At 40.1% G+C, this 25,901-nt stretch overlaps 1 protein-coding gene across 1 annotated transcript; it reads right to left on the reverse strand.

The window, feature by feature from the left end:
- Positions 1–2,505: 2,505 nt before the first annotated feature.
- Positions 2,506–6,419, reverse strand: LOC146615194 (uncharacterized). Its single transcript, XM_085375544.1, has 4 exons — positions 6,413–6,419; positions 5,649–5,711; positions 3,717–5,436; positions 2,506–3,620 (listed from the first exon to the last, which is right to left on the reverse strand). Exons 1-4 carry the CDS (start codon positions 6,417–6,419, stop codon positions 2,534–2,536), a joined length of 2,877 nt encoding a protein of 958 aa, XP_085231670.1. The 3' UTR covers positions 2,506–2,533.
- Between the last annotated feature and the right edge of the window lie 19,482 nt (positions 6,420–25,901).

A 25,901-nucleotide genomic window follows, 5' to 3' on the forward strand; every position in this document is an offset into this window, starting at 1 on the left:
AAAAAAATTAAATAAATTGCATATTTTGTGTTCTCAGTCACAGCATTTGTACCTATGGGACTGTTTGAGTGAAATCTGTATATAAGTGTAAAATTGCAATGCTAAATTAAATAGACAGAATGTTTAAGTCAGTGGTGTTGGGGCTTTAGTCAAATATTACATGATTGCTTTGCCTTATAAGTCATGTTTGAATGAAAATCAATCAGTGCAAAAGCTTTTCTTAATAAAGAATGGCAAAGCCCCGACTTTTACTACTACTACTACTACTCCTGCATTCCTCCTGTTAGGATAAGCTTAAATATCAGATAGCATCGAGCACAGGATACCGACGTACACAAATCTGCCAAATCAACCATCTGCCAAACTGCTTAAATGAGCACACGGGCTCAGACTGTGTCAAGGGAGCAGTTCAGATGATCATGACGTATCTGACTCCCACACAAGTACAGAGAAGAAAAATGCATGCGCGCAGGCATGCACATATGCATAAATTGATATGCACTTTGGTTTAAAGGTGAGTGGGTGCAGGAACATAATGTGCAACAAAGAAAAAAAGTGAGTGAGACAGATGGAGGAAGAGAAAGGCACAAAGGTATAAAAAGAAATAAGTAGGATTTCTAGAAGACCCAGGTAGATATGGTGGTGAGATTCAGGGTCAGGGTCCTGCTGGACCGTAAGGAGGTGCTGGTAAGCTCTGCAGCCAAAACTCTTCCCTTCTGGACACGCACTGAACCAGTGGAGCCTGGATCCATTCTTTGAGCCCCTCCTTCAGCCTCTCTTCTACTTTTCTCCCCCCTCATCCCGGCTCTCCCTCTTGCCCCCTCCTCCTGCTCCTCTTTCCCAGGCCCTATGGGTGCAGTGCCACGTTGCTGACTGAACTTATTAGACTGAGGGAAAGAAGGAAAAGGGAGAAAAGTGCTAAGCACCTCCACGTGGGCTAATGCTTTTACCCCATTCTTGCCTTCTGTCTTACTTTTCACTAATAGAAAAGATGCCCCTTCTTCATTTATCTTCTGTCATGTATATTTTTTCCAGGCCTGTGGTCAGGTTGAATCCTCTCTAATTTTTGCGAGTGAAATCCTAAACACATTTGCTTCAGAGTGAAAATCTTTTTATGACTCTTGCCCCTGTCTGTGTTTGTGCACGATGCTCACATTAAGTTCCCATTGTAGTGTGAGCCTTGAAGCCATAAATAACCTTAAATATATAATTTTCCTGACAGGATGAGCTTCCTGAAGCATATGCATTTAAACTGCCACAGTGTTGTATTTGTGCCAGGTAAAAACACATTTCTGTCTTTAGTTTTGCACACATACCCCAAGGCTGTCCTCATTGGAAATGTTCTTCTATACATTATTGCCATCTAGTGGCTAGTTTATTAGGAATGTATTTACATTTTTGGGCCATGTATTTACCGTGGAACAATAAGTCAACCGACAGGATAACTAAGACTGAACCTTTAAACTGCCCCATCACACTGTCTTTGTTCTTTCACTAAGAACCAGAAAGCTGGAATAGTTACAAACAGGGAAAGAGGAACAAACAATCAAATACACCAGCAAACGAGTTCTTTATTTTAACTTGTTTTTTATTGAGTCTGACAAATTTACATGATTAAACTTTTTCGTTGAAGATTTGAGGAAAACAGACATCTAGTTAAGTAAGATGTTATAGTGGAGACGAAAAGCCGAATAGAGTGTCACGACAATGGTATATAATCAGTAGAATCTTTGTTATTCAGTGACTCATAAAACATATTGTTGGTACACACAGAGGAAAGAATAGATGGTTGCAATCAGTGAGCTCACACTTTACCCAAAACAAACATGAATCCATAGGCCACAGAGAGTCTCTCACTGTCAGCATATCTGACATATCCACATTCTAGAAACTAGGACAAATGAAAACAATGCTGACAATGTTAAAAAGAAAAGTAAATTTGGATCCAATAATTAAATTAAACAAGTTTACATACATTCAACATAATTGCTTTTCTTTCTTTCTTTCTTTCTTTTTTTTAATTTCTAATTCCTTCATCCCTTCAGTTACCTTCATATAAGTAGTCTTAATTTAACTTTTAGCCTAATAAAACAGAGCAGCTTTTTAAAAAAAAAAAAACCTAATTACTGTAGGATAAAATAATAATGTTTGCTTTAGTTGGTCATGGAAAAACTGCCAGAAATAAAAACTGTCAGTAATAACATGATGATTTGCAGTCATACAATTCTGGTTCTAGGTACCTTAGGCTGCTCATGCTGCACGCAAACAGATGTTTTCCTACCATATAAGGGCTTTTGGGAAAAGCAGCCTGAGTCATAAAAATAGTCGGACACTGAGACTTTGGTGGGTCACACACAATAAACTGAATTTCACACACAATAAATATTGTTTTTGAGTTTCATCATTGGTTTCTCGTAATAGTGGCATTCACCACAGGTGTTGGATAAAACTTTCAAAGCAGGATTCAGTACTATAAACTTTTATTTCAATTGTGTGCATAAAAAAATCCAAGCCTATGAAACTTTTCAGATGCTCAATAGAAGTGCACCACCTGGAAGCCCCGTAAGCATCTGAAGGCATGTGCATCCAGATTTGCCATATCAATGAAATTGTGCTCCAACTGCACTTTCACAAGTCCGCTGAGAGTTTTATTGCCCCAGCAGAAAGCATCACGAGGCACTGACCGAATCTTGTTGTGCTTGAGTGCTACTGAGTGCAAACCTTTAGGTAACTGTCTGGGCACCTGCTTCAGTGTGTTGTGACTCAGGTCTAACTGGTGCAGTACGGGCAGCATCCTGAATGCACCTGTTGTCACTTTAAAGATTTTATTCCATGCTAAGCCTAGGTGCTCTAGCTTTTTCAAACTTCTGAAAGCTGATTTCTTTATGGAAGATATGAAGTTTCCTTCCAAATTTAGAGTTTTAACAGATAGAGGAAGGTGTTGTGGCACCTGTTTTAGTCTGTTCCCCTCTAAGTTGATGCTTTCCAAGAACGTTGTATTGAGGAAGGAATCCCTATCTAGCCCTTTGTTTATCAGTCTGTTTGCACTCAGGTCCAACACCACCAACCCTGATTTCCCGTTGAAAGCTCCTCGGCCAAAACTCTCAAGGACGTTACCCTTAAGATAGAGTTCTTTGATTGACAATGGTAACCCCAGAGGTACTGAGATCAACATGTTGTGATCCAGGTTTAGAGTGCGCAGGTTCCCTAGAGGGGAGAGCACGCCATTAGGAACTGAATTATTCCCAAGGCTGTTGTTGCTGAGGCTCAGAACCAAGAGGCCAGGGCACCATGCCCAGGCTGCCTTCGAGATCACGGTCAGGCGGTTGTTGTCCAGACGAAGCTCCTCCAGAGAAGCTGGAAGGTCTGCTGGCACCCTTTGTAAGAGATTCCTATCCAAGTAGAGGCGTTTCAGAGCTGGGACCCCTTCAAAAGCTCCCTCAATTGAACCATCTGTGAGACGATTGTTGCTTAGTACAAGGAACTCCATAGAGTCATATTGATTTAGCAGGTCCAGCTGGATGCTGTTGATGTAGTTATTCATAAGGAGGATGTAGCGGGAATTATAGGGGATACCATAAGGAACCTTATCCACACCTTTGTCTGAGCACTGGACCACTCTAAAAACAACACATACAATTAAAGAATCATTAGTGATTTAATATTAAGAATATTGAAAGGGTATCTTAGTCTCATTTTAGTATCCTTTGTCTTACCTTCCATAGCAGGCACACTCGATTGGACAATAGTTGTCCATAAAGTAAGGAAACTGCGTTGGTGGTAAGATTTCTTTCTTCTTCTTTGGTGGCTTTTGGGTTTTATTGTTCTTCTTCCTTCTCTTTTCCTTGGACTTCTTGATGGTCTTATTTTTGCTTTGCTTGTTGTTTTTCACTGGCCTCGGTGAAGGTGTTTTGGCAGTTCCGAGCTGTGGTTTGGCTGAAGATTTGTTCAGCTGTAGTTGCGGAGAAGATGCTTTATTTTGCTTCCCTGTAAGTTTGGTGTAATTCTCCATCAGTTCAACATTTCGGTATTTTCCCATCGACTGCGACGTGTTTGATTTGTGTGCAAGCCGAGGCACTTCAGCAGATAAAACTGCATTTATTTTTGATGTTGAGTTTGGCTCTCTGGTGAAAAACTTTGCTTCATTGGGTTGTGTTGTTGCTGTTTGGACCAACAAGATAAATTCCCCCTCATATGGTTGCACAACTCTGTTTATTTCCCCCTTGTCCTCTGCTCTGTGTGTTTGTACCTCTTTCCATGCTGGTTTCAACAAAACATTTTTAGCCATTACATCTTCTATAACTGAGCCAGCCTTCACTTCCATTTCTTTCTGCTTGAGATGGCCCCCCAGACTCTCTGTTAAGTCTGTGATGTGACTGACTGAGTTAGGAATGTGAATATTGACAGAAGGAGACTGAAAACTATCCGTGGTGTAAAGGGTGGGAGGGTGAGAGGAGTCTGGAGGAATTTGTGTGGGTGTGACAGGAAGTGAAGGGGAGATGTGAGAAGCGGGAGGCTTATTTTGAGAACGGATGATAATTTGAATTGTGGCATTTTCTACCTGAGCAGGAAATATACTTAAAGGAGATGCAATGTTGTTAATTAATACCTGATCTTCTTTTTCTATTAATTCCTTATAGATTGCATGGGCTATGTCCTCACTCTTTTTTGCGCCCTTCTCCTTGTCTCCTATTTCTTTTATAGTTTGTGCCGCTCTTCTCTTCTCCTGATGACTGATCCCTGCAACTAGCTCTCCTTCTTGCTCCTCTTCAACCATTTTTTGTTTTAGCCTCTCTATTTGATCACTTCTCTTCACTTTCACATCTATCCTGTTGTGATTCGCTTCCTCTGGTATCACTGCATCATGATCATGATCTATTTTCCATTTTCCCCCAGTACGTATCAGTCTCCTGCTCTCATTGTGTGTCTCTGTCTTTGAGGCAGGGTCCAAACTCGGTCCATTTTCTCTCATTTTCGATGCAACCTCTTTATCTGTATCTACATATTCAGCTGTGTCTGGTACAGAGTAGATCTCTCTTTTTGTTCCTTCTTGTAAAAGACTACTTGTGAGAAATGTCTCAGGGGTGTACCCTTCATCACTTTTCTTTACAAAGAGTCCTTCTATACTGCCAGCTGTGGTCGTTTCACGCTCTGTGTTTTCCTCCATTTCTGTTTCTATCTGTGAAGTCAGTCCATCTCCCCTTCTTTCCTTCACAGTCTTTACTTTCTCGACAAGCTCTCTAGTAGGGTTCCTCTCTGAGGTATTCCTTTCACCCCTCTGTTCCTCAGTTTTTGTCATTTGAGTGGATTCCTCAGTAATATTTTCGGCGCCATTTTTTCTCATCTCTGCAGATGTAAAGACATCGCTAAGCTCCTTATTTCTCAAGTCAGACTGGTCATGGCTGTTCCATCCGTCTATCTGAGCGAAAGTCAGTCCTGTTGTACAATGCAATGACAGAAAGTTCATACATTTAAATAAGCACTAAAAAGCTACACTTTCACGTTACAACAACTAGCATAATTAACATGAAAGGTGTTTACGGGAATGTCAGGGCTTAGGTCTGTAAACGATTATCTTTACTGAAAGAATGTCAACTCAAAACTGCTAAAAACTTTCTAGCTTTAACTTACTGGAATGTAATACGTACTCTGTGAAAATCCAGAGACAGTGCACAGCAGGACAAGTGTGAGTGTCAGCACTTCTATTTTCTCTGTTGAGGGACAAATATCAGTAAAACAAATTTCAGACAAGAGTCATAAGAACATTCTCAGCGTTAAAAATAAAATCTGGTTACATTTATAAACCTGTTGAATCAATAAATGGCCTGTCACTTATTTATATGGCACTTTTCTAATCTGTTTGAGCACTTGTTTGTACAAGCCTTATTCACCCCTTCTGATAAATTTATCCTGAGCCACAGATATTTAAAGTGTGCTAAACATTTGTTTTTGACCAGTAGCTTTTAAACCTTAACAGGTTTAAAAACATGAACTGATTGTATGAATCTCCAGTTTCCTAGAAAGTTACGAATGGCTTCTGTATGTAATACAATATAATAAATGACCATGTGTATGTGTGCTACATTTTAGGTCCCATAACATGTACTTGGTTTTGATTTTCATTCCCTTTTAACAGGTCTGACCTCTTTCTGGCTTCAAACACATTCTAAAAAAAACCCGATATCAAATAATAACAATTTACACATCTTCATATTTAAATACCGTTTTGGTGAAAAAACTAAAAAATTAAATAAATTAATAAAATACACATAGAATGCAGAATCCCAAAATTATAAAGGGATAATATGAATACAGTAAAATAATACATTAAATATGATAATAGAGTAAAACAATGAAGGTTAAGGACAGCACAACAAAGACATTGCTCAACTGATGTATGAGAGTTGCTTACCCATCATGCTGAATTCCCTTATTGTCTGCCTTTTCCAGTTGACCCTCACGTGCCTCTATCTGTAGCATCAGAAGACTTAAAAGCTACTGAACAGAATACTCCAGGAGAAAGAGTGCAACCTTTGAACCACACACTACCCCGGCATAGTTAACTTTAATGGTCCATTTCAGTGCCCCTCTCTGTATGGAGAGGTTTCACACATAAGCTCTGGGTAAGCCATGGGTAATAACTCCTAAAATGCCTTTATCTGGAAGAGGATTGTCACACTTACTCTCAATGTCAGAGGAATCTGAAGGATCAATAGTGGGAAAATGGGGCAACTTTAGGAAGAGGGGTCAGAGGTGATGGCCGCTTTACAGTGGCTACTATCTGCCACGCGAAGGCATTTGCATCTAAGAGGTTATGTAAGGGTGAGAAGTGGATCCTGGAAACTGCTTGGCCTTTCACTCATATGCTAATATTTTGAAGTACTCCAGGAGTGCAAAAACCAGTGATAGCAATTTGATTATGATGAATGGTTAGATGTATTATTCTCTTCTTCAGCATTAGGTTACAGTACTGCACAAAAGTCTTGTTGCAGCCTTCAGTTCTTGTGTTTTGCAGCCAAGGAGCCAGATCATATTGCGACTCGGTCTAGAGTAATAACTCTCTAGGTATCCTGGAGGTCTAGCAAATTTTTCTTTGGACATCGGATGCTTTTTCACTCATTCTGTGTACTTGACCATTTTAGAGGAATGTTTTAATGTTTCTTAAGCCACTTAACACTGACCTTTACATAATTCAACCATAAAAACATCACCTAACTCAAAAGATGGACCTTTCTCTACAGATAACACACAACTTAGGAAAGATCCGATTTAAAATTTTATCTTTAGGCATTTTGTTAAGAGCAGCCTGCCACAAAACACACGTGCATATTATTTTCCCCAGCAAAATATAAAGACATGAAGGGTTAATCAAGGCTTTATCCTACAAACTTCTAATAAATTAATGTCTGGTCTGGTTTAATTTTGAACTTGGCTGAGATGTCCTAGCATACTTGCTGTAGTAGACCATGATAGGTTTTGCCTTAACAACAACAATGTTAGCTTAGACAGAAAACAACCCAATTCATGACTCATGCCCTAGCCCCACAGTGCACAGAGATAATAACTCTCTAAGGTATGCAGCATGAGTGCTGATAAGGGCAGCAACTCATTATTTTCAGTATAAATTAAACTGCTATCAACCCTGAAAAAACTGCAACACATTAAATGTCAAAAAAGTAGAAATCTCACTCGCAATGGGAGCAACAAATCATGGAGCTTGTGCTTTTGTTGTTAATCAGATTTGACAAACAATTCCACACATGCAGTTTTTTTGTCCTGGCGATCACTGGAATTAATGTACATTTAGAAGAACAGCGCTGTATCAGGTTACATGTGTATTTCAAATAGAAACGGTTAAATAAACGATTTGTGTTGTGTTATTTCTTTAGCTGAACAAAGTTGTGTTGTGCAAAAACAACCATTCATTACCACACTATTTTTAAGATCATGTGGATTAAAGCACAACGTGTTCAGCGAGGGCCTGAAAATCAGGGCCAATTTTCAATGCTGTAAATATTTTGGACAGAATTTTCCCATGCCGTATAAAACACATCTTAAAAATAATGAAAAACGAACTGCAAATGTCAAACAGATGGTTTCGTTCCCCTTCAGTGTTCAGATATTTATTTATTTATATGTGTGTCTTTAAAGCGCATAATCTGTGAATGTGTTTTTGTTGCATCGTGAATCATTTGAACTCATTTGGTGAACACTGCTTTTTAGTTTTCCATTGCATTATTATGTGTGGGAATGTGAGTATTTATGTTTATCTTTAAAAAAAAAACAGATAAACATAAATGGTCATGAAAATACACAAAGGCAGAGCTGACAAACAATGCTTTTCAGTCAGTTTTATCCATGAGTATAGAACCACACTAGACAAGATAGAATAAATGATGAAACTCTTTACAAATTGGTTATTGTTCAAAAACAATATCCAAATGTGAGAAACAGCTTTACTGAGTTTTCTCACTAGAAGCCAAAAACACTTGAAATGTGGACTATGCCCTTTTGTACCAAACCAAAGCAGTTTCACTACTTTATTATGGTCACACACTGGCACGCCTTTAAAATGCTGACCTCTAGTGTAGAAAATATGTCATGTGAAAGAACAATCTGATAGTAGTTGCATTGCAAGGCCACAAAGTGGCAGCATGTTCACAAGTTGCCCCAAAAGAGCCTCCTATTGCATAAGACTGCACTGAAAAAACACAGCAGATGGGCTTTAATGTTTTGTATGGGTCTAGATCAGTTCTGTTCTTCTGGATCATGAGAAGAAAACAATATTGACTTTAATACACATGAATAATAAATGACATGGAAGGGAACCTAAATGAAAGCCCATAAGAAGAGAGCGGTCTCTACAGCTGCTTGAATAGTAGTGGCTCATTTCCTGTCAGAGGTGACGTAATGTATAGGAGAGTAGGTGTGAAAAGCAGCAATACTGGAAGGAACAGAGGTGGAGGTGGTATCGTAGGGTTGCACCTGTTTAGGCTATAAATATGGGAGAGTGTTTCACTGTACAGCATGTGGGCCTGCTGTATGCGTGTATGTGTTTAAATGAAATGATATTTTATACAGAACATTGCCCCTCCTCCCTTTCAACCGATTTCAAAGCCTTTCGCTATCTGTCTCTCCCATCGACAGCTTCAAACTCCCCCTTCACAGACAAAGCGTATGATATACCCCACAATCTGTCTGTCTGGACTTTTGCCTCCTAGCCAAATCACTTTTACAGTTGAATGATTGTTCCCCCAGTGTATCCTCAAAGCCGCCCATCAGCCTCACCAGTTACTCCTTACTGTTGTTGTATGCTCCAAATCCCAAAGAAGCAAATGAAAAACAGATGTTCAGATATCATTTTAATTTACCATTTTTAATCGTACTTTTTTCAACCTTGTCACGGATTTTTACGTCTATAAGGTTTCAAATGATCAGATGCTTGGTTTGAAGTTTATCCTTTTAGTTATTTATTTTAAATTTGGCTTTAGTGGAAAAGAAGAAACTCAAAGACAGGTATGTGTAACGTATTTGTCTCCAAACAGTTGAGATCAGCTTCACAGACCGGTGTGGTATTGGTCTGAATGGTTGCATGTGTGTCACAGATATGACTGAATTAATGTCACACATAAAGATGTATGATTTCAGTTCATTCTCTGTGCACAGCCACAGTGGACCTTTTTCTGATCTTGGTTGATAACTGGACATGTGATAGATGAGAATATTAACCCAGTTTTCAACCCAGTTTTTTACTAGTGCACAGACTCTTTTACAATAAAAAGACCAAACATGAATACTGTGTAACTTGAGGACATAAACTAAGGGAGAAAGTGACCAAGAGAGAGAAGAATGAAGTAAAATCAAATAGTGAGAGATAAGAAGTAGAAGAAAAAGTCTTGAGTGACAACAAGCTTGTTAAAAATAAACCCTCCCCCCTCAAACTATCCCATCTGCTTGGAGCCTGTCTGCTGGCAGTAGCACCAGTGGGGTGGGGGTTAACAAAGGGCAAAGGACACAGACTGTGATCAATTTGTCCACTAAATGTGTCGCACCCATATTTGTGCAGTGTGCATGACGCAATGGAGAACACACAACTGACATTCACTCTTATCCTTCAAGGGCAAATGATATTACTTGTGTAAACCTAGCATGTGTTTGGATCTATACTATCTGAATGTATAGGGTCATATACTGTGGTTATATATTCACCTCTATGACTGTGTAATAAAAATAGGATGAATCCAAGCTATATTCCTTCATCATTCATTTGTTGGGGGTCACTATTTGCCAGCTTTGAAAGTTAGCACAGTTAATAGCATATTTAGCGTAGGCTAGCCATCTTATTTGTTTTGCAGCCAGAAGTGACACATTTGGTCAACAGGGTGGAGTGCTAAGCTAACAATAAGTAGCATGTCTAGCTAGCACACAGACACATACATATCTGCTAATTTTTGTTAATAAATCATTGAAGTAATAGGCCAACTAGAATTTCACTCACAAAAAAATTTAGCACAGATTTTTTAGTTGCTCAAGTCATACATGCAACCACCACAGTATCCATAATTAGAGCTAGTGCTAGACTCATTCACAAGGTGGTGAGGATATTCTGTGCTAACAGTTGAGAAAAATGTCTACTTTTTTGCATATTATGGCCTCTGAGACAGATATTTTTAAACTTTTAAAACTATGAGCATACTGTGCGTGTATGGTTGTAATTATGCATACCTGTTCATGATGTGGTTTAAAGTAGGTTGTTTATCCTTAAATTTGTTGTGTCGCCTGTAACGGTGGCCCGGTGTATAGGTTATTATATAGAATTATAGGATTGCCTCTCTTATTTTGTATATTGTGACTGTGCATCTTAGTTTATAACCTCTGTTTTATGGGCATAGTCTGAGTGCAAGTGTGTGCATGAAGCCGCTCATTTTTTTTCTTTTTAAATGAAATAGTAAAGCAAGTTGAGCCAAGTACTGCTTGTCAAAGTTGGTTGACCGCACAGTTCTCTTCCCCTGGCACCAACCCCGATACTTCTTCTTGGAAGTATTAGATCTGTTGTATTTTGGATATAAATATAATGTGATGTTTTTATTGCTATATTATACCAATTCATTAACATAACTAATTTGCAGAAAAACTTTGAGAAAAGAACAGTTTGAAGGTTGTGCCTTTCGTGGTGTATTTCCTATTCCTTTTATAAATGTCAGCAGTTCTGTTATCAGGCAGAAGAACATAAGGTAAACATTAACACACTGACTAGTCCAGTTCAGTTGTTTGAAGATCTGATATTGTCGTAGATGGTTAATGATTTTTAGTGACTGGAATTTTTCAAGGTTATGGATTGTTCTTTAAAAAATTCCAGACTGTGTTCCTGATATAAAAAGTGCACTAAAAAGAAAAGAGGAATTTCAGGAAAATCATGAGCTTACATGAGCATGAAAACAGGAAGTGCACAGATTGTACTTTAGCTATCCTTTTGCATACTTTTTTAAGAATTTCTAAATATTTTCTTGTCCTTCTGGCTAAAAAGGATAGAAGTAATCATGAGCACCCCACAACACTGTTGTCTTAACCCTGCCTAGAATAGCTTCACCAAATGAAGGTGGTTTTGTTTTAGTTCTTGTGTCAACATGGCAAGAAGCATTGGAGAAATGAGGATAAAGAATAAAAATGATTCAGAAAGTAAAACAGGAGGTTGAGGCAGAAAAACATAGATTATAATAGGACTTTGGCTCTTTCCTTACACTTTAATTTGAAGTTGAAGGAAGAAGGCCTTTGAAGTGAAAGCCTCACCCTGGCAAAAAACATATTTTTCTTTAGTGTTAATGAAGCTTATCTAACCTGTGGGTCAGTCAGTTCTTCATAAACATCACATCAACGGTCAGGACAGACTGATCAAAGCACAGTTAGGTCTAAAATGACAAGGGCACTGCTAACTCAAAGAAAGTCATCAACATGGGTTTCAACATGGGTTTATACTGTGTTTGAATTAGTAACTCATTAACTTGTGGGAAAAGAGGGAACAGCAATTTCATACTAGCAGATTTTTCTTTATGACCCTAGACATCCAACCTTGAAATTGTTTTACATTCCCACTTCTTTGTTGAAGAAGACTCATCTCTATAACAGCAACACAACTCAGGAAGCTTATTGATTGCTTACACACAGAGACTCACATGTACAGGCCTTTACAAACACCCTTGAAATTGACGTTTCCCATGGAGAAAACAGCAACAATCCATTAGTTTTTTTTCTTTTTAGAAAAATAGAGTGTAAAAGCAACAATCTGAAGAAGCTTTGACATTTGGCTACCACATATTGCAAGATGAAACAAAAGCAATGCTGAAGCACTGTAGCAGAGCGGATGCTTTTGTCCTTTAAAATACCCCTTTGTTCATCTAGAGTGACTCATGTTACCGAAGCCACTTTTGACAGCTGTTATTGATGCCATCAGCCAAGAAAAGCTCACCATATGCCGCACAATGCATGTGTCAGTTCATGTATATACATATTCGGCTCTGTGCATTTAAAATGTATATGCTTTTTTTAAAATCTTTTTAATTCTCAAGGGCAGCTTGGATTGATTCTTTGTCCTCACAGGCAACAGGTGTCAAAAATGTGGGTGGAAAAAAGTGCACACAGCGTAAAGGAGTTGTATTGTTAAAGCGGGACACAGAGACAGATGGATCCACAGTGTTTTGCCGGGTGATGTGGGTCATTGGGCCCAGTTAACAATTCTCCAGTGTTATTAGGTACGCTGCAGCACTGCAAAACAAGTCGTTGACCTTGAAACACAACATCGCTGTTATATTCTTTTTTCTTTTTGTGGTTTCCTCTGTTAGTACAGCATGAAAAACAGTGCATCCAGCGCTGATGATCTATGACATACAAGAGCTTGTTTTAGTACGTTTTTTTTTTCCGAAAAATTCGCCCAAGAGAGGAAAAACAAAGTTAATCAATAAATGGTCAACATAGCAGAAACTTTTGCCACTAAAGAGCCAGGTATTACCCCAAGAGCAAACTTTTGCACGCAAAAGAAAATAAACATCGCATTTGGACTAGACAAAACTCGGGAAAAATGTCTCAAAATAACTGCTAAGCACATGTATGCCACATTTGTTATGTTAAACGGACACATATGTCGACAGAAAAAGTAGCGCAGTTAACTTTTCAGACCACAGAATTCAATTCAGCCTGCATTGTGTGCCTTTGTGGAAGCGAGCGTGTTTGTGCGTGAAGCGAGCGTGTGTGTGCGTGTGTGGGTGTGTGTTTGTGTGTGTGTGTGTATGTGTCTGGCGAGGGGCCCCTGTTATTATGTCCTGCTGCTTTTCAATGGAACAGCTGTGTGAGCCTCCAGCCGCCTCCAAACAAGGTACAGACTGCCTGGCAACTGTCCTCTCATTGGCCAACTTTCCACCTCCTCCGACCAATCGTGCAGGCCACAGTCGAGGAAGTGCAGGGGGGGAAGAAAAACACAACAGAGAGAAAGAGAGAACAGAAAGGCTTGTGAGAAAGTTTGCCGTGAAAAAACACGAGAAGAGTTGGAGAGACATCAGCTCGTGTTTCCAACAGAGAGTGATAAGACGGAGAAAGCAGAATGACAGCTACATACTAATCATACTTAGAAGGCAGCACTTTTTAAAGCTTTAACCTCTTTCACACAGATTACCATGGAAATCTTTTAATGTTTCTCAAATCCTGTATTTTGTAGCCTAGATTTCCGTGTCGCACTCTGTTAGCTCTGACATCCTTAAAAAGGCCACAGTAGCAATTATGAAAGGAAAGAAATCCTTCATGTTTATTATATATCAGATACAACTGCTAACAATCAGTCAACTAGTCATAGAAATTCTTGAGACCTGAAAGATTTGCCAAAAAATCAGATTACTGATGTAGGGTTGTATCAACAAATAAAACAACTACATATACACATTTTCTGGGATCCATCAACCAGATAAGTGCCTGCATTGAGTGACAACAAGGAGGCGGTGACTTTTCTTTATTGATGCTATCGGCTTTGTGTTTGGCAGGCAGAGACATGCCATTGCAAAACGAGTGTTTCCAGGGCTTCGAGTGGACTTACCGGTAGATTTGAGTCAACAGTCTCTCGAGGATAATAGGTGTTTGTCTTACAGTAGCCGTGACGCATGCGGTTGTAGATGTGAGGCTGAAAGAAGAGCGGAAAACATTTGGAAATGGGCGATAAACAAGCATGCGGTTCTATGCATCGCTTTAGTCTAAATATCTTTTCTCTGTATGTCATCTTATACATCCTCTGTGGGTATTGAGTGTATACCATGCATTTGTTTACTGTGTATCTGTGAGAAAAGTGAAGTGGGTGGATTCAAACTCACATGTAGCATATCTTGCAATTACTAATCAAAGTGGCCCGCAGATTTTTGCAAGAACGCACGATGCACAGCTCCTTTCTCCGCTGGAGGTTACACTTCTTCTGAAATCTCAACTGCAGTTTCTCCAGAAAACAAAAAAGACCTGTGAAGAGACACACAGGCATGGCACAGGCGAGGTGGCTTGTGTGATGTGGTTAAGAAGGGGGCTATAAACTGCGTAGGTCTGCTTACTTTAAAAACATGTGCAAACACTCTTCTGATTACACACAGACGCTCTGGCAGACACACACACACAAACCTCTCTCGCACACATGCACATAAGCACTGTCTGTGCAGCCATTTGTCAGTATGAAATGTACAAACACACTGACATTACGATATGCTGACATGGCAAAGTGGTGGGTGTTTATGAGTCAGTGGATTTGACAGCCACCAGCAGCACCATGATGATGATGATGGTGATGATGATGATGATGATGATGATGCAGCTGACACAGTTCACAGTACATGGATATCTGCCACAGAGATTATGTTGGTGACCTAAATCTGCTGCTCAAACAGAATATTTGCGATGCCGTTTTTATACTTTAATGTTTGATGATAGTTAATCAACTGGCTGATTAATAATAATTTTGATTATCAAGGTGCCAGTTAACAGTAAAACCAGCCAAAAATACAGATTTGTTTATTTTGAGTTATCCATACAAGTCTTACCCCTTGATTTTTTTTAAAATATGTAAAATGAGGTTAACGTATCTAAGGAATTGCTTGATGAGGATTGTGCATGTTTATGGTAAACCATTTATCTTGGGCCTTTTTGCTTAAAGAGGCAGAAAGTTCTGATGATGTCATGCCCTCACATCTTTTGTGCTGTGCACAGCAGACATGTCCCAACAGGCGACAAAGAGATGGCAGTTTTATTAAGCAAGCAAGCTACTTTCATATTCAAGCAAACCAGTAAACCAAATTTTAACCCACTTGTCAGCATATGATTGAGAGACTAAAGAAACCTCACGCCTGGAGGGCTTTAGCTGAATTTTCCTCTGTTCCTAGAACAAATTGATTGAACCACTGTTAGCTTTTCAGGACCAGGCAAATCACAGTTTAATTTAGATGCCCCCCTTTTAAGGTTTAATTATTGTTTAATTTTGCAAAATTTTAATGACTATATCACATTATGAACCGGGGAGTAAGATGGGATTTGGTGCAGTGCAGCGTGAGGAAAATCATATTAGGCGTCACATGATAACATGTTTTGTGAGTTCCAGTGTATTTTTCTTTGTTTGCAGGCTATGATTAGCTAAACTGTACTGCTACTCCGATACTGACTGCTTTTGGTGAGTGAATCAAATCACCATCATTACCTTAAACATAATTTGATGTCTGCTGTTCTTGACCACGAACATCAAAGCCTGATCAGATTTCACCATAACACAGCCTACCAGTTTATCCTGCACCGAACTATTCCAAACTCTTTAGTGCAGTATTTTCATGCAACCTTTGAATAACACAAAATTAGTATACTTCAACTTGTTTAGGAAGATGTTTCACAAAAAAACATTCTGTGTTGATCCAAGACCTGACTTTAAAACTATAAAGACGACAGATTTTAATTTCAAGTTTCCACCGTATCTTTATTTACATCTGTACGAGGTAGAGAAGGGATATGTTAAGGGTATGAGTGGTGTCATGAAATGTTTAAATAAGAATATCTATATCCAACCCACTTTAACCCCCGGTTACAAAAGAAAAAGGTTACATATGTGTTTGTGCTTCTGTGTTTCAATAAAGACACACTCCAGCAGTTGTTGTTGATCATTTTCATGACCTGGTTTACTTCGAAATGGCAGCTCTCGCACCCTCAGGCTCTAACAGGTGTCAAAGAGGAAGACAACAGGCCCTGGCAAGAAACAAGTCATACTACTGTTTATCTGACTTCGCTGCCTATGTGTCAAACACTGCTGTTGCTTTAAATTCTTCTCTGTCAGGGATGATGTTGTAATGTTTTGATATTTCTGCATCGGTGCCCCCTGGCCATGTTGAACATTGTGAACAATTTGGCTGAACTATATTATAAGAAAATCTTGTCTTATACATTAATATTAACATCCCAAATCACAAGCTGAAAAGGTCTAAATGTCGATGTGTTCGTGTAGATGTAAAGTTTGAATCCACATTAACTCTTTTCATGGTTTCATTGTTTCTATATTTCTGCCACAGGTTTTACATGTACAAAAGAAACTGACTAAAGTGAAAGTGACTACACTGATGAGACTGATAAAGATTTCATGAGTGAAGCTCAGCAAAAACAGCAGAAGTCACATAAACAACTGTAATCTGATAGCTCAGTGATGAATTACTGGCTGCTGAGCTCTCAGCTGTATGTGCTTTGTACTGAACTGAATGTTAAAGCTTGACATGAATGAAAACCTGTTGGGATTGTACTACACCTAACAAGGAGGTGCAAGAGCAGCTTGTTTTTAGGCTGTCTATATAATCTGGGGGCTATAAACGGTCTTTTTCAGACCACACACTGTATGTGTGGTCTGGAATCTCAGGGTCACCCATGGGGCATAAACTCAAAACTGCACTGAGTGAGTAACAATACATGAAATCCTGAGAAGTTTAACAAAATGGACCAATCACAGTTCAAATCGTTAATTACCCCTGAGCTCTTTCTGAGACTGCGTGTGTGAGAAAACAGCCTCAATCTGCTCCCACTGTGCTGTCCAGACAATCTCAGCCTAATCCTCGAAGTCCAGTCCAGGATTACGATGTCTGCTCCACCCACCATCTCTGCATTATCGAAAAAAAGACAGGATTATTGGAACTATAAAAATGAACACAGATTCCATGCATTAAACCTGTGTAAAACTCACTACGCATCTTATAGTTTTATTGGGCGGGGTGATTACACTTCTCATTTCCCTAGATTAGTAGCTGGTAGATTTTAGAAGATCAACTCCACACAACACAAACAAAGCATTAATGCTGATTTCCCCTTATATGGTTTGATGCAGATTTGTTTTGTTTGGTGCTTGGAAACATGTTGCCATAGTGACTGTGATACATATTTCTTGGTGGATGTGTTATGCCAGCTTGTGAATTCAAGCTCCAGCAGATGGTTTCGATCCAGTGCATGTTTTTTGAATGGCTGAAAACAAGTATGTGAATAAGGAAGAGAACACAGTTGCACCTGGAGACAATTCCCTGTGGGTGAAAGTTTTTCTGGGCATTTTCCTGCAAATATGTGTTTTGGAAGGAGGGTGGTGGACGTCAGTATATCTTATTGGTTCTGAATGAGGTGATCATAGAGCAGATGGTTTAGAGACTGTTTTGAAGCACTGGCAGCTCCAGCAGGACTTTTCATTGGACGTGGGAGCTTTCCACTGCTCTTATTTTTCTCCTCTCAGCCCAGCAAAAAAATGTGCTGAACCACTGATGTGGTTTTTGTACTAATGCATGCCTGCTTTTACCAGCTTTATTTCCCATTTCCATGCTTGAAGTGCTTGTGCAGACCATTTCTAAAAAGTGCTGCTGTTCAGTACATTTCCTGTAATATAAAAGACATTCTTGCTTAAAATTAATGAAAAGCTGATCGTGTTGTGCTACGTGATTTGGACTTGAACAAGAAGGGCTTTGATTATAGTGCCAATAAGCTGGAAACATAGACTGTACATCAAAGATGGACATGGCCAACATGCCATCAGCCATCACCTTTTGGGGCTTTTGAACCTTCAACTAAGCTAGCTTTATAACCATTTAATTAATTAATTAATTTATGTTTATTTCTTAGTCATTTTTGTCGAAAAGTGAACAGTAGGCTTGGTAGGAAGTAGCTGCATTCATAGACTGCATGTGACCATTCAAGCAGCTGTAAGCAGAAAGAAAGAGTGCTTAAATGTTGCTTGCCAGTAATTGTTTACAAGATATGTTGTAATAAAATGACCAAAGTCCAACAAACAAAACATAAAGCTAGAGCGACCATCCCCTTATGAACGTACTTCCAGACACAGCAAACACTAGCACATCTAATATGATTAAATCCATTTTCTTAGATGCTTTAAATGTACATTCAATGAAGTCATTGAACCACACAGTAAAACATAAAAAATTAGTGCTGTCAGCGTTAATATTGTTAAAATGACGTTAACGCCATAACCGCATTAATGCGGCAAATCTCAGTTAGTGAGTTAGAGCGGCATGCACGGCGTCAAAGCGTTAGCGCGATTAGCTCGTTAGCGCGGTTAGCTTGTTAACGCGTTAGTGCTGTCCAGCCCCACGCACGGGGCAATCCGCGCTAACTCGCTAACGGAGATTTGCCGTGTTAATGCGGTTATGGCATTAACTTCATTTTAACGAGGTTAACGCTGACAGCACTAAAAAATACAATATTTTGTTAGTATTTCATCTACTAGCATTTTCCATCTGTTACCTTTCTTTTGTGCCATTATCTCTGAGCACAGTGCTGTGTAGAATTAGATGATGAGCAGTTTTGTGTAAAGGTTCCTGACTTAAACTGTGATTTACATCCCTGGCTAAAAACTGAGTGGTCTGGACGCATTCCCCTGGTTGCTCAAATACTTTATTTTTCCTCTCTCTGACAATAAAAGGGCTTCCTGAAAATGGATGAATGAAATATGTGTGTGATGTAAACTGGATTAGTTTTGCACCATGACTGGCCACATTGACCCTGATGCTGGTGTTACTGAAAATGAATAAAAAATATGTGAGGTGGCATATACGTGTGTGTGTGTGTGTGCAAGTTTAGGAAGCCTGCCTACTTCTCCTCAGAGAAGGGAGCCTTGTTTACTAGATGGGTTCAGAGCAAATCTCAGCCAATTACAGTCAGAGTTAAAACTCTGGTGTGCCAAAAGTTGCTGTAATTTGTGAAATTGGCTGTGATCAAGTCTCATACACAAATACTTCTTCAAAGAGGCCAGAGATTTAAAGTGTTGTATTGGACTTTTGCAGCGGCGTTAACAAACACTGCTGGGAACACGTAGATTGGCGTCAGTTGCCTTAATTTATGTATACACTTAAGTTATTCCTCTGCTCAGTGCAGTGGAGGTTTGCTATCTGGGTGAATGCTGGTATATTTCATTGGTATTCTGCTTCCATAATAAGCCCCCTTTCGACTGATGGCATCTGAATATGTCGGCTTCATAGCCGCATGGACACCCTGGTCATTTTTATATAAAAATTGCACTTAAACCATATATTTGTGAGTTGCTCAGTTCCATAAAAGAGATCATTGATTTAACAAAAGACATGAGAAATGATCAGGGTAACAGTTTTCAGTCTCACTTTGACTTGTACTGGAGTCCTTCAACTGACTGTATTTTTTGAAGGGTAATGAGATAGAGGAAGATAGTTGCTTGCAGAACATCAGTAATTTCCTTAATTGCCTAATTATTATCACCCACAGTGAGACTGAGTTGACTGGGGTCTCACAGCAGATGACAGTGTACCGCCCATTTCATGCAAATGAGCTGTCACACAGAGTTTAAGCTACAGTTAAATAATTATTTGATCTGTTTACTAAAGTCTGCAAGAGTGCACTTCCCATAACATCATATTAGACATGGCCTCCTGACTTCAAAGCAACTACCAAAATGGAAAGGCCAAATTTAAGAACACGCACCCCATGCTACATAACTCTATCCATCATGCTCAGCTGATGTACTATCAGATCTTGCGTATTGTTAACATTATGCTAAATGTTCATGTACAGGTAAGCTATATCTCGACAAAACTGAATCAGTCTGACAGAATAACAGTAACAGTACATGTACGTGTATGACTCACTGCCTGACAGCGCATGGTTTTAGCTTCGATTCCTGTGGAAAATGTGTGTTTTCAATCAAACTATAACTGAGCCAATGGGCAAGCAGCTTTTTCGCAGGGCGCTGTTTAATACTGGATAAATACTGATGATGAGCATCAGTGATTGTAACAATAGCAAATAGACCAGTTCACAGCGTCTAAACAGGTCGAATTTCCCAGAGGAACCCACCCGAGGGATTAATAAAGTTCTATCTTATCTTATCTTATCTTAAACATAACATATCCAGATACATAAGCACTTCAGGGTTATAGTACATTCCTGCATTCCTTCCTGGAATTACCTGCTAAATCAATTACCTGTTACTGTTTCCTATTATCCTGCATGCGTTTGTGTCTAGTTATACAGCCACACTTCTAAGAAAGTCAGTAGACTACATCATAAACAAAATAATGTGCCACAAAAAAAATCCTGTAAAATGTTCCACACATGTAGTGTAAATTTCAAGCCACACTTAAATATTTATGATACTCAACATACTTAAAATGTGGTAGTATTTTATTTTATATTCTACAGAACAATTATATTCTTACTGTCAGCCTGTGGCCTTGGTAAGAGTCCTTCACAAAGGCAACACGACGAGCATGACCACAATGAAGACCACGAGCTGAAATGCACTGGTCCAGCAAAAATATTGTTCTACATTAGTGTTATATAACAATAATGATTTATATGAAATTAGGCTTCAAGTTAAACTGACATGATAACACAATAATTGTGTAAATTCAATTATTTCTGACAACAAACTTGATCTTTTATGCTGATTTTTACATTTTTGAGTAAGACAGAATGCATTTTTCCATTACTGCAAATATCCAAGAGGTGCTGAAACATTTGCTGTGCCCAGTCCATCCGTTAGTATACTTATATCCACATTATGCACTTTACATGCCGCTGAATTTAGGCAGCAAAGTGTTGAAAGATGCGGTGAAAGAAAGGGAATAGCTTAATCTCTTAATCTTTGTCTATGCATACATGTTTGTGGATATCTCTGTCTGTTTTTTAAGAGAAACAGAACCACAACATCAGGTCATCTGTGTTTTATGGTTCTGCAATATCCAGTGTATTCAAATTCTTTGTCATGTTTCTGAAGCGTAATCATGCTACCAGAAAATCAATAAAAGTTACCTTCAAAATGGATTATTTGCTTCATAAATGTGCCATGAAAATGTAACAAATATGCAGACAAATTGTGAAAAATTGACTCAGAAAAGCTTGACAGTGTGTGCATATACAGGGGAAGATTGAAAACTGGAAGTTTAACCGTTATCTCTGGTTGCTTAGTGACTAACTCACCAAGTGAAAAACTCCTTTAGGGGCTATTTGCATATGCAAAGTGCAGAGATAGGGGAATAAAGGATCTCTGGGTCTTTGGGGAGGCGTGTCTTGTGTTTTCGGTTGTGTGAACAGGACTGACATGGATCACAGAATATGGTGCGGGTGCATCAGCAGGTCCTCCTGCCTTTTCAGCTAACTGCTATGTGTGGCGAGATAGCACATGAGTGTGTGCGTGCCACAATTTCCATGTTCATGAGATTTCACTGTGAATTGAAGTGTGTGTTTGTGCATAGATGGGTGTGTGCAGGTCTGTGAAGCAAGTAAATGTAGCAGAGCTAAGACTATTTTTTTAAAAATTGGTGATATATATATATATATATAAAACACCCAGCACGCCCCTGCGGGCGGTTTATCCTTCAAGCTCGGGTCCTCTACCAGAGGCCTGGGAGCTTGAGGGTCCTGCGCAGTATCTTAGCTGTTCCCAGGATTGCGCTCTTCTGGACAGAGATCTCCGATGTTGTTCCCGGGATCTGCTGGAGCCACTCGCCTAGCTTGGGAGTCACCGCACCTAGTGCTCCGATTACCACGGGGACCACCGTTACCTTCACCCTCCACATCCTCTCGAGCTCTTCTCTGAGCCCTTGGTATTTCTCCAGCTTCTCGTGTTCCTTCTTCCTGATATTGCTGTCATTCGGAACCGCTACATCGATCACTACGGCCGTCTTCTTCTGTTTGTCTACCACCACTATGTCCGGTTGGTTAGCCACCACCATTTTGTCCGTCTGTATCTGGAAGTCCCACAGGATCTTAGCTCGGTCATTCTCCACCACCCTTGGGGGCATCTCCCATTTTGACCTCGGGACTTCCAGGTTATACTCGGCACAGATGTTCCTGTACACTATGCCGGCCACTTGGTTATGGCGTTCCATGTATGCCTTGCCTGCTAGCATCTTGCACCCTGCTGTTATGTGCTGGATTGTCTCTGGGGCATCTTTACACAGCCTGCACCTGGGGTCTTGCCTGGTGTGATAGACCCCAGCCTCTATAGATCTTGTGCTCAGAGCTTGTTCTTGTGCTGCCATGATTAGTGCTTCTGTGCTGTCTTTCAGTCCAGCTTTGTCCAGCCACTGGTAGGATTTCTGGATATCAGCCACCTCCTCTATCTGCCGGTGGTACATAACGTGCAGGGGCCTGTCCTTCCATGATGGTTCCTCGTCTCCCTCCTCTTTCTTGGGTTTCTGCTGCCTGAGGTATTCACTGAGCACTCGGTCATCTTCCCAATGTATTCTTGGATGTTCGTTGTCTCATCCTGGACTGTGGTGCTGACACTCACCAGTCCCCGGCCCCCTTCCTTCCGCTTAGCGTACAGCCTCAGGGTGCTGGATTTGGGGTGAAACCCTCCATGCATGGTAAGGAGCTTTCTTGTCTTTATGTCAGTGGCTTCTATCTCCTCCTTTGGCCAGCCTATTACCCCAGCAGGGTACCTGATCACGGGCAGGGCGTACGTGTTGATGGCCCGGATCTTGTTCTTACCATTCAGCTGTTAGTGTCGGTAATCGTGGTTGTAGGTATTGCCCGTAGTGCTGCATTAACATCATCTAGCAGACCTTCTGAAGGTACTTCACGTAATCTTGGTAACCGGCTACGGGGGATCCAGGTTTCAAGCTTGGCCATGATCCTATTTTTCAGGTCAGTTCCTCTCGCACTTAACGATCCTTCTCCTATCGCACTTGGGGCTATGTACCCAATCTCGGGTGATGATATCTCCCCCCTGACCTGGCGTCCTGACTCCTCCTTGCCGTAGCATTTGTGTTGTACCTCGTCAATCTCTAGCTGTGAGAGCAGTCCCTTCTTTCGAATGTTGGAACACTGAGCTACTAGTTGTTTCGCCGTCATTGTGGATGTTGGGTATCGAAGAATCCATAGGTCCCTCATCCTATTCATGTAGCCCCTTCCTCCGGGGTTACTTGCGTAGTAGCATTCCAACAACGCCCTGTTTTTGTCTCTTGCCCACCGATGCCTTCTTGTTCCAGTAGCCCACTTTTCGTCAGGGTGCCCTGGTTCCTCAACACCTGACGCGGACCTTGTTGATCCGGGCGACGTCCGAGCCGGCATGCCTTCATATTTATCTATATATATATATCATTTTTTGCTGTCCTGTACCACTGATAAATGCTTGTGTGGCACAACCAATAAGGTAAAGAACCCAGAACTAATGTTTTTGTTGAGCCTTTGAGCTGAACCCTAACCCTCTAGTTAGTTAGACGTATTGTCTCATCAATAGGTAGATGAAAGCAGCTGTCATTTGAATAAACTGAAAATGTGATCACTTCAATTCAATTCATTTCCCCTTCATTCCCATAATTAAAAAAATGAATTTAGCTATCTATGACCCGTTTAAAGCCATCCATTCCCAGATTCTCCAAGCTCCTACTGAAGTTGGGTACGATCTAATCATGCACTCTGAGTAAAAGTCTACCATCACCTCACATACTTGCTAATGTGGACTTTTTATGTTTACACTTCTTAATCTAGCAGTATGGTATCATGGAGTGCTACCCTGCGCATTGAAAAATGGGAAATGCTGAAGAGGTACCCGGTGCTTTTAAATGTGACAGGAAAGTCTCCTCTCTAAGCTTCAGTATGTGAAGAGGTGGGAGTGACAGTATTTTTAAACGTAAGATTTGTTGCTGGCCTTTAGTTTAGACACAAAAGAGATACAATAGGGTGTTGCTGCAACAGGTCCACAGTTGTGCTACCTCCATTAACAACAGAAAAAAAAAAAAAGATGAAACAGAAAAAACAAGCTTGTTTTCTCTGCTTGCTGTATTCACAGTGGCCTCAGAGACATTCATTAAAGCATACAGTGGATTCAAGCACAACCAGAACACCCTGTCCTCATAGCTGGAACCTGTGTGTACATGTGTGCGGGGGTGTCTGTGTGTCAGAGTAACAAAAGAAAAAAAATAGAGCACAATAAAGAGCAGCCATCTGTAAAACATGGTGGAAGCTCTGTTATGCATTGAGGATCCATTTTAGCCAGTGGTGTTGGGGATCTTGTCAAAATTTACAGAATCATGAAGAAGTGAGGGGCGGTTTGAAGCTTTTGCACAGTACAGTACATTGAAAGCATGCTGCACACACAGATGACATTGGGCCCTCCTGTATAATCTAACCCTGACTGACTGAAAGCAAGGACAGCCTGTGTGTGTTCAAATATATCATTGGTCCTATCTTTTCTTCCCTGTTTGCTTTTTGTGCTACACTGTCCTTCATATTCTGAGTTGACAATGACTGAGTGATAGTACTGAACTATTGGAAAAACCAGTATGACCACAAGACAATGCATTTTACTTTAGTCCTCTTCAGATTTAGAGTTAATTAATTCGTAATGTGAGAAGAGCTTAAGCTGAATATGACTAGGGGTGCAACACTTCACCAAAACCAGGGGTCTGTTTGTACTTTGGTTTTCTTTAGAGGGGATGAATAACAAAAAAATAGGGGAAAAGGTCAATGCATTTACACTTGAGCAAAAAGAAAAAGAAAAAAACAACAACCCCAAAACAGCTGAAGGTAAAACAGAGCATCAGAATGATGAAGCAAGATGATATATGTGACTTTGAAAGAGGCATAGTTGTTCGTGCCTGATGGGCTGTTTTCAAGAATTGCTAATCTACTGGGAAAAAGCATGGATCCATCCTGCCTTGCATAACAGTTGAGGCTGCTAATTGTGTAATGGTGTGTGGGATTATTTTCTATGCACACTTAGGGCCCTAAGTACCAAATGAGAATCTTTTAAACACCACAGCCTACTTGAGTTGTTACTGACCATGTCTATCCCTTTATGATCACAGTGTACCCATCTTCTGATGACTGCATCCAGCAGGATAATGTGCCGTGTCACAAAGCTAGAATTACCACAAACTAATTTTCTGAACATGAAGTTCACTCAAATGGGCTCCATAGTCACCCAATTTCAGTCTAGCAGAGCACTTTTCAGATGTGCTGGGATCAGAGATGGGCAGTAACGTGTTACTTGTAACGCGTTACTGTAATCTGATTACTTTTTTCAAGTAACGATAAAGTAAGGGATTACTATTGCAAAATCGGTAATTAGATTACCGTTACTTTCCCGTAGGAACTGCGTTACTAAAACCGTGATTTTTTTGCGAGAATGTCTCATGACAGTGACGTAAGCGAGTGCGCCGGTGGTGACAACAGCTGTGTGCAGATCAATAATGGATCACATATCGATTGTGGGAGAGAGTATGAGCGTGCAGCGTTTAAAGCGTGGAAGTACTGACCTTACTTTGAGTTTGATTCCATAAAAAGTGACAAAAACATTAGCGTCCATCGTGCGTGGGAAGAAAACTTTTTACAGCGAAAAAAACCCCTAAACTTCCAAGCAAGCACCGAGTGTGCTACCACGT

This window comes from Diplotaxodon limnothrissa, linkage group LG17, assembly GCF_057381915.1.
Source record: "Diplotaxodon limnothrissa isolate DT_005_m linkage group LG17, D_limnothrissa_male_GT1.1, whole genome shotgun sequence".
NCBI lineage: Eukaryota > Metazoa > Chordata > Actinopteri > Cichliformes > Cichlidae > Diplotaxodon > Diplotaxodon limnothrissa.

Coding starts and splice junctions, on each gene's coding strand:
- LOC146615194 (XM_085375544.1), bottom strand. Junction 5,437..5,648: donor TGTCTCTGGATTTTCACAGA/GTACGTATTACA, acceptor ATTGTACAACAG/GACTGACTTTCGCTCAGATA. Junction 3,621..3,716: donor GAGTGTGCCTGCTATGGAAG/GTAAGACAAAGG, acceptor TGTTGTTTTTAG/AGTGGTCCAGTGCTCAGACA.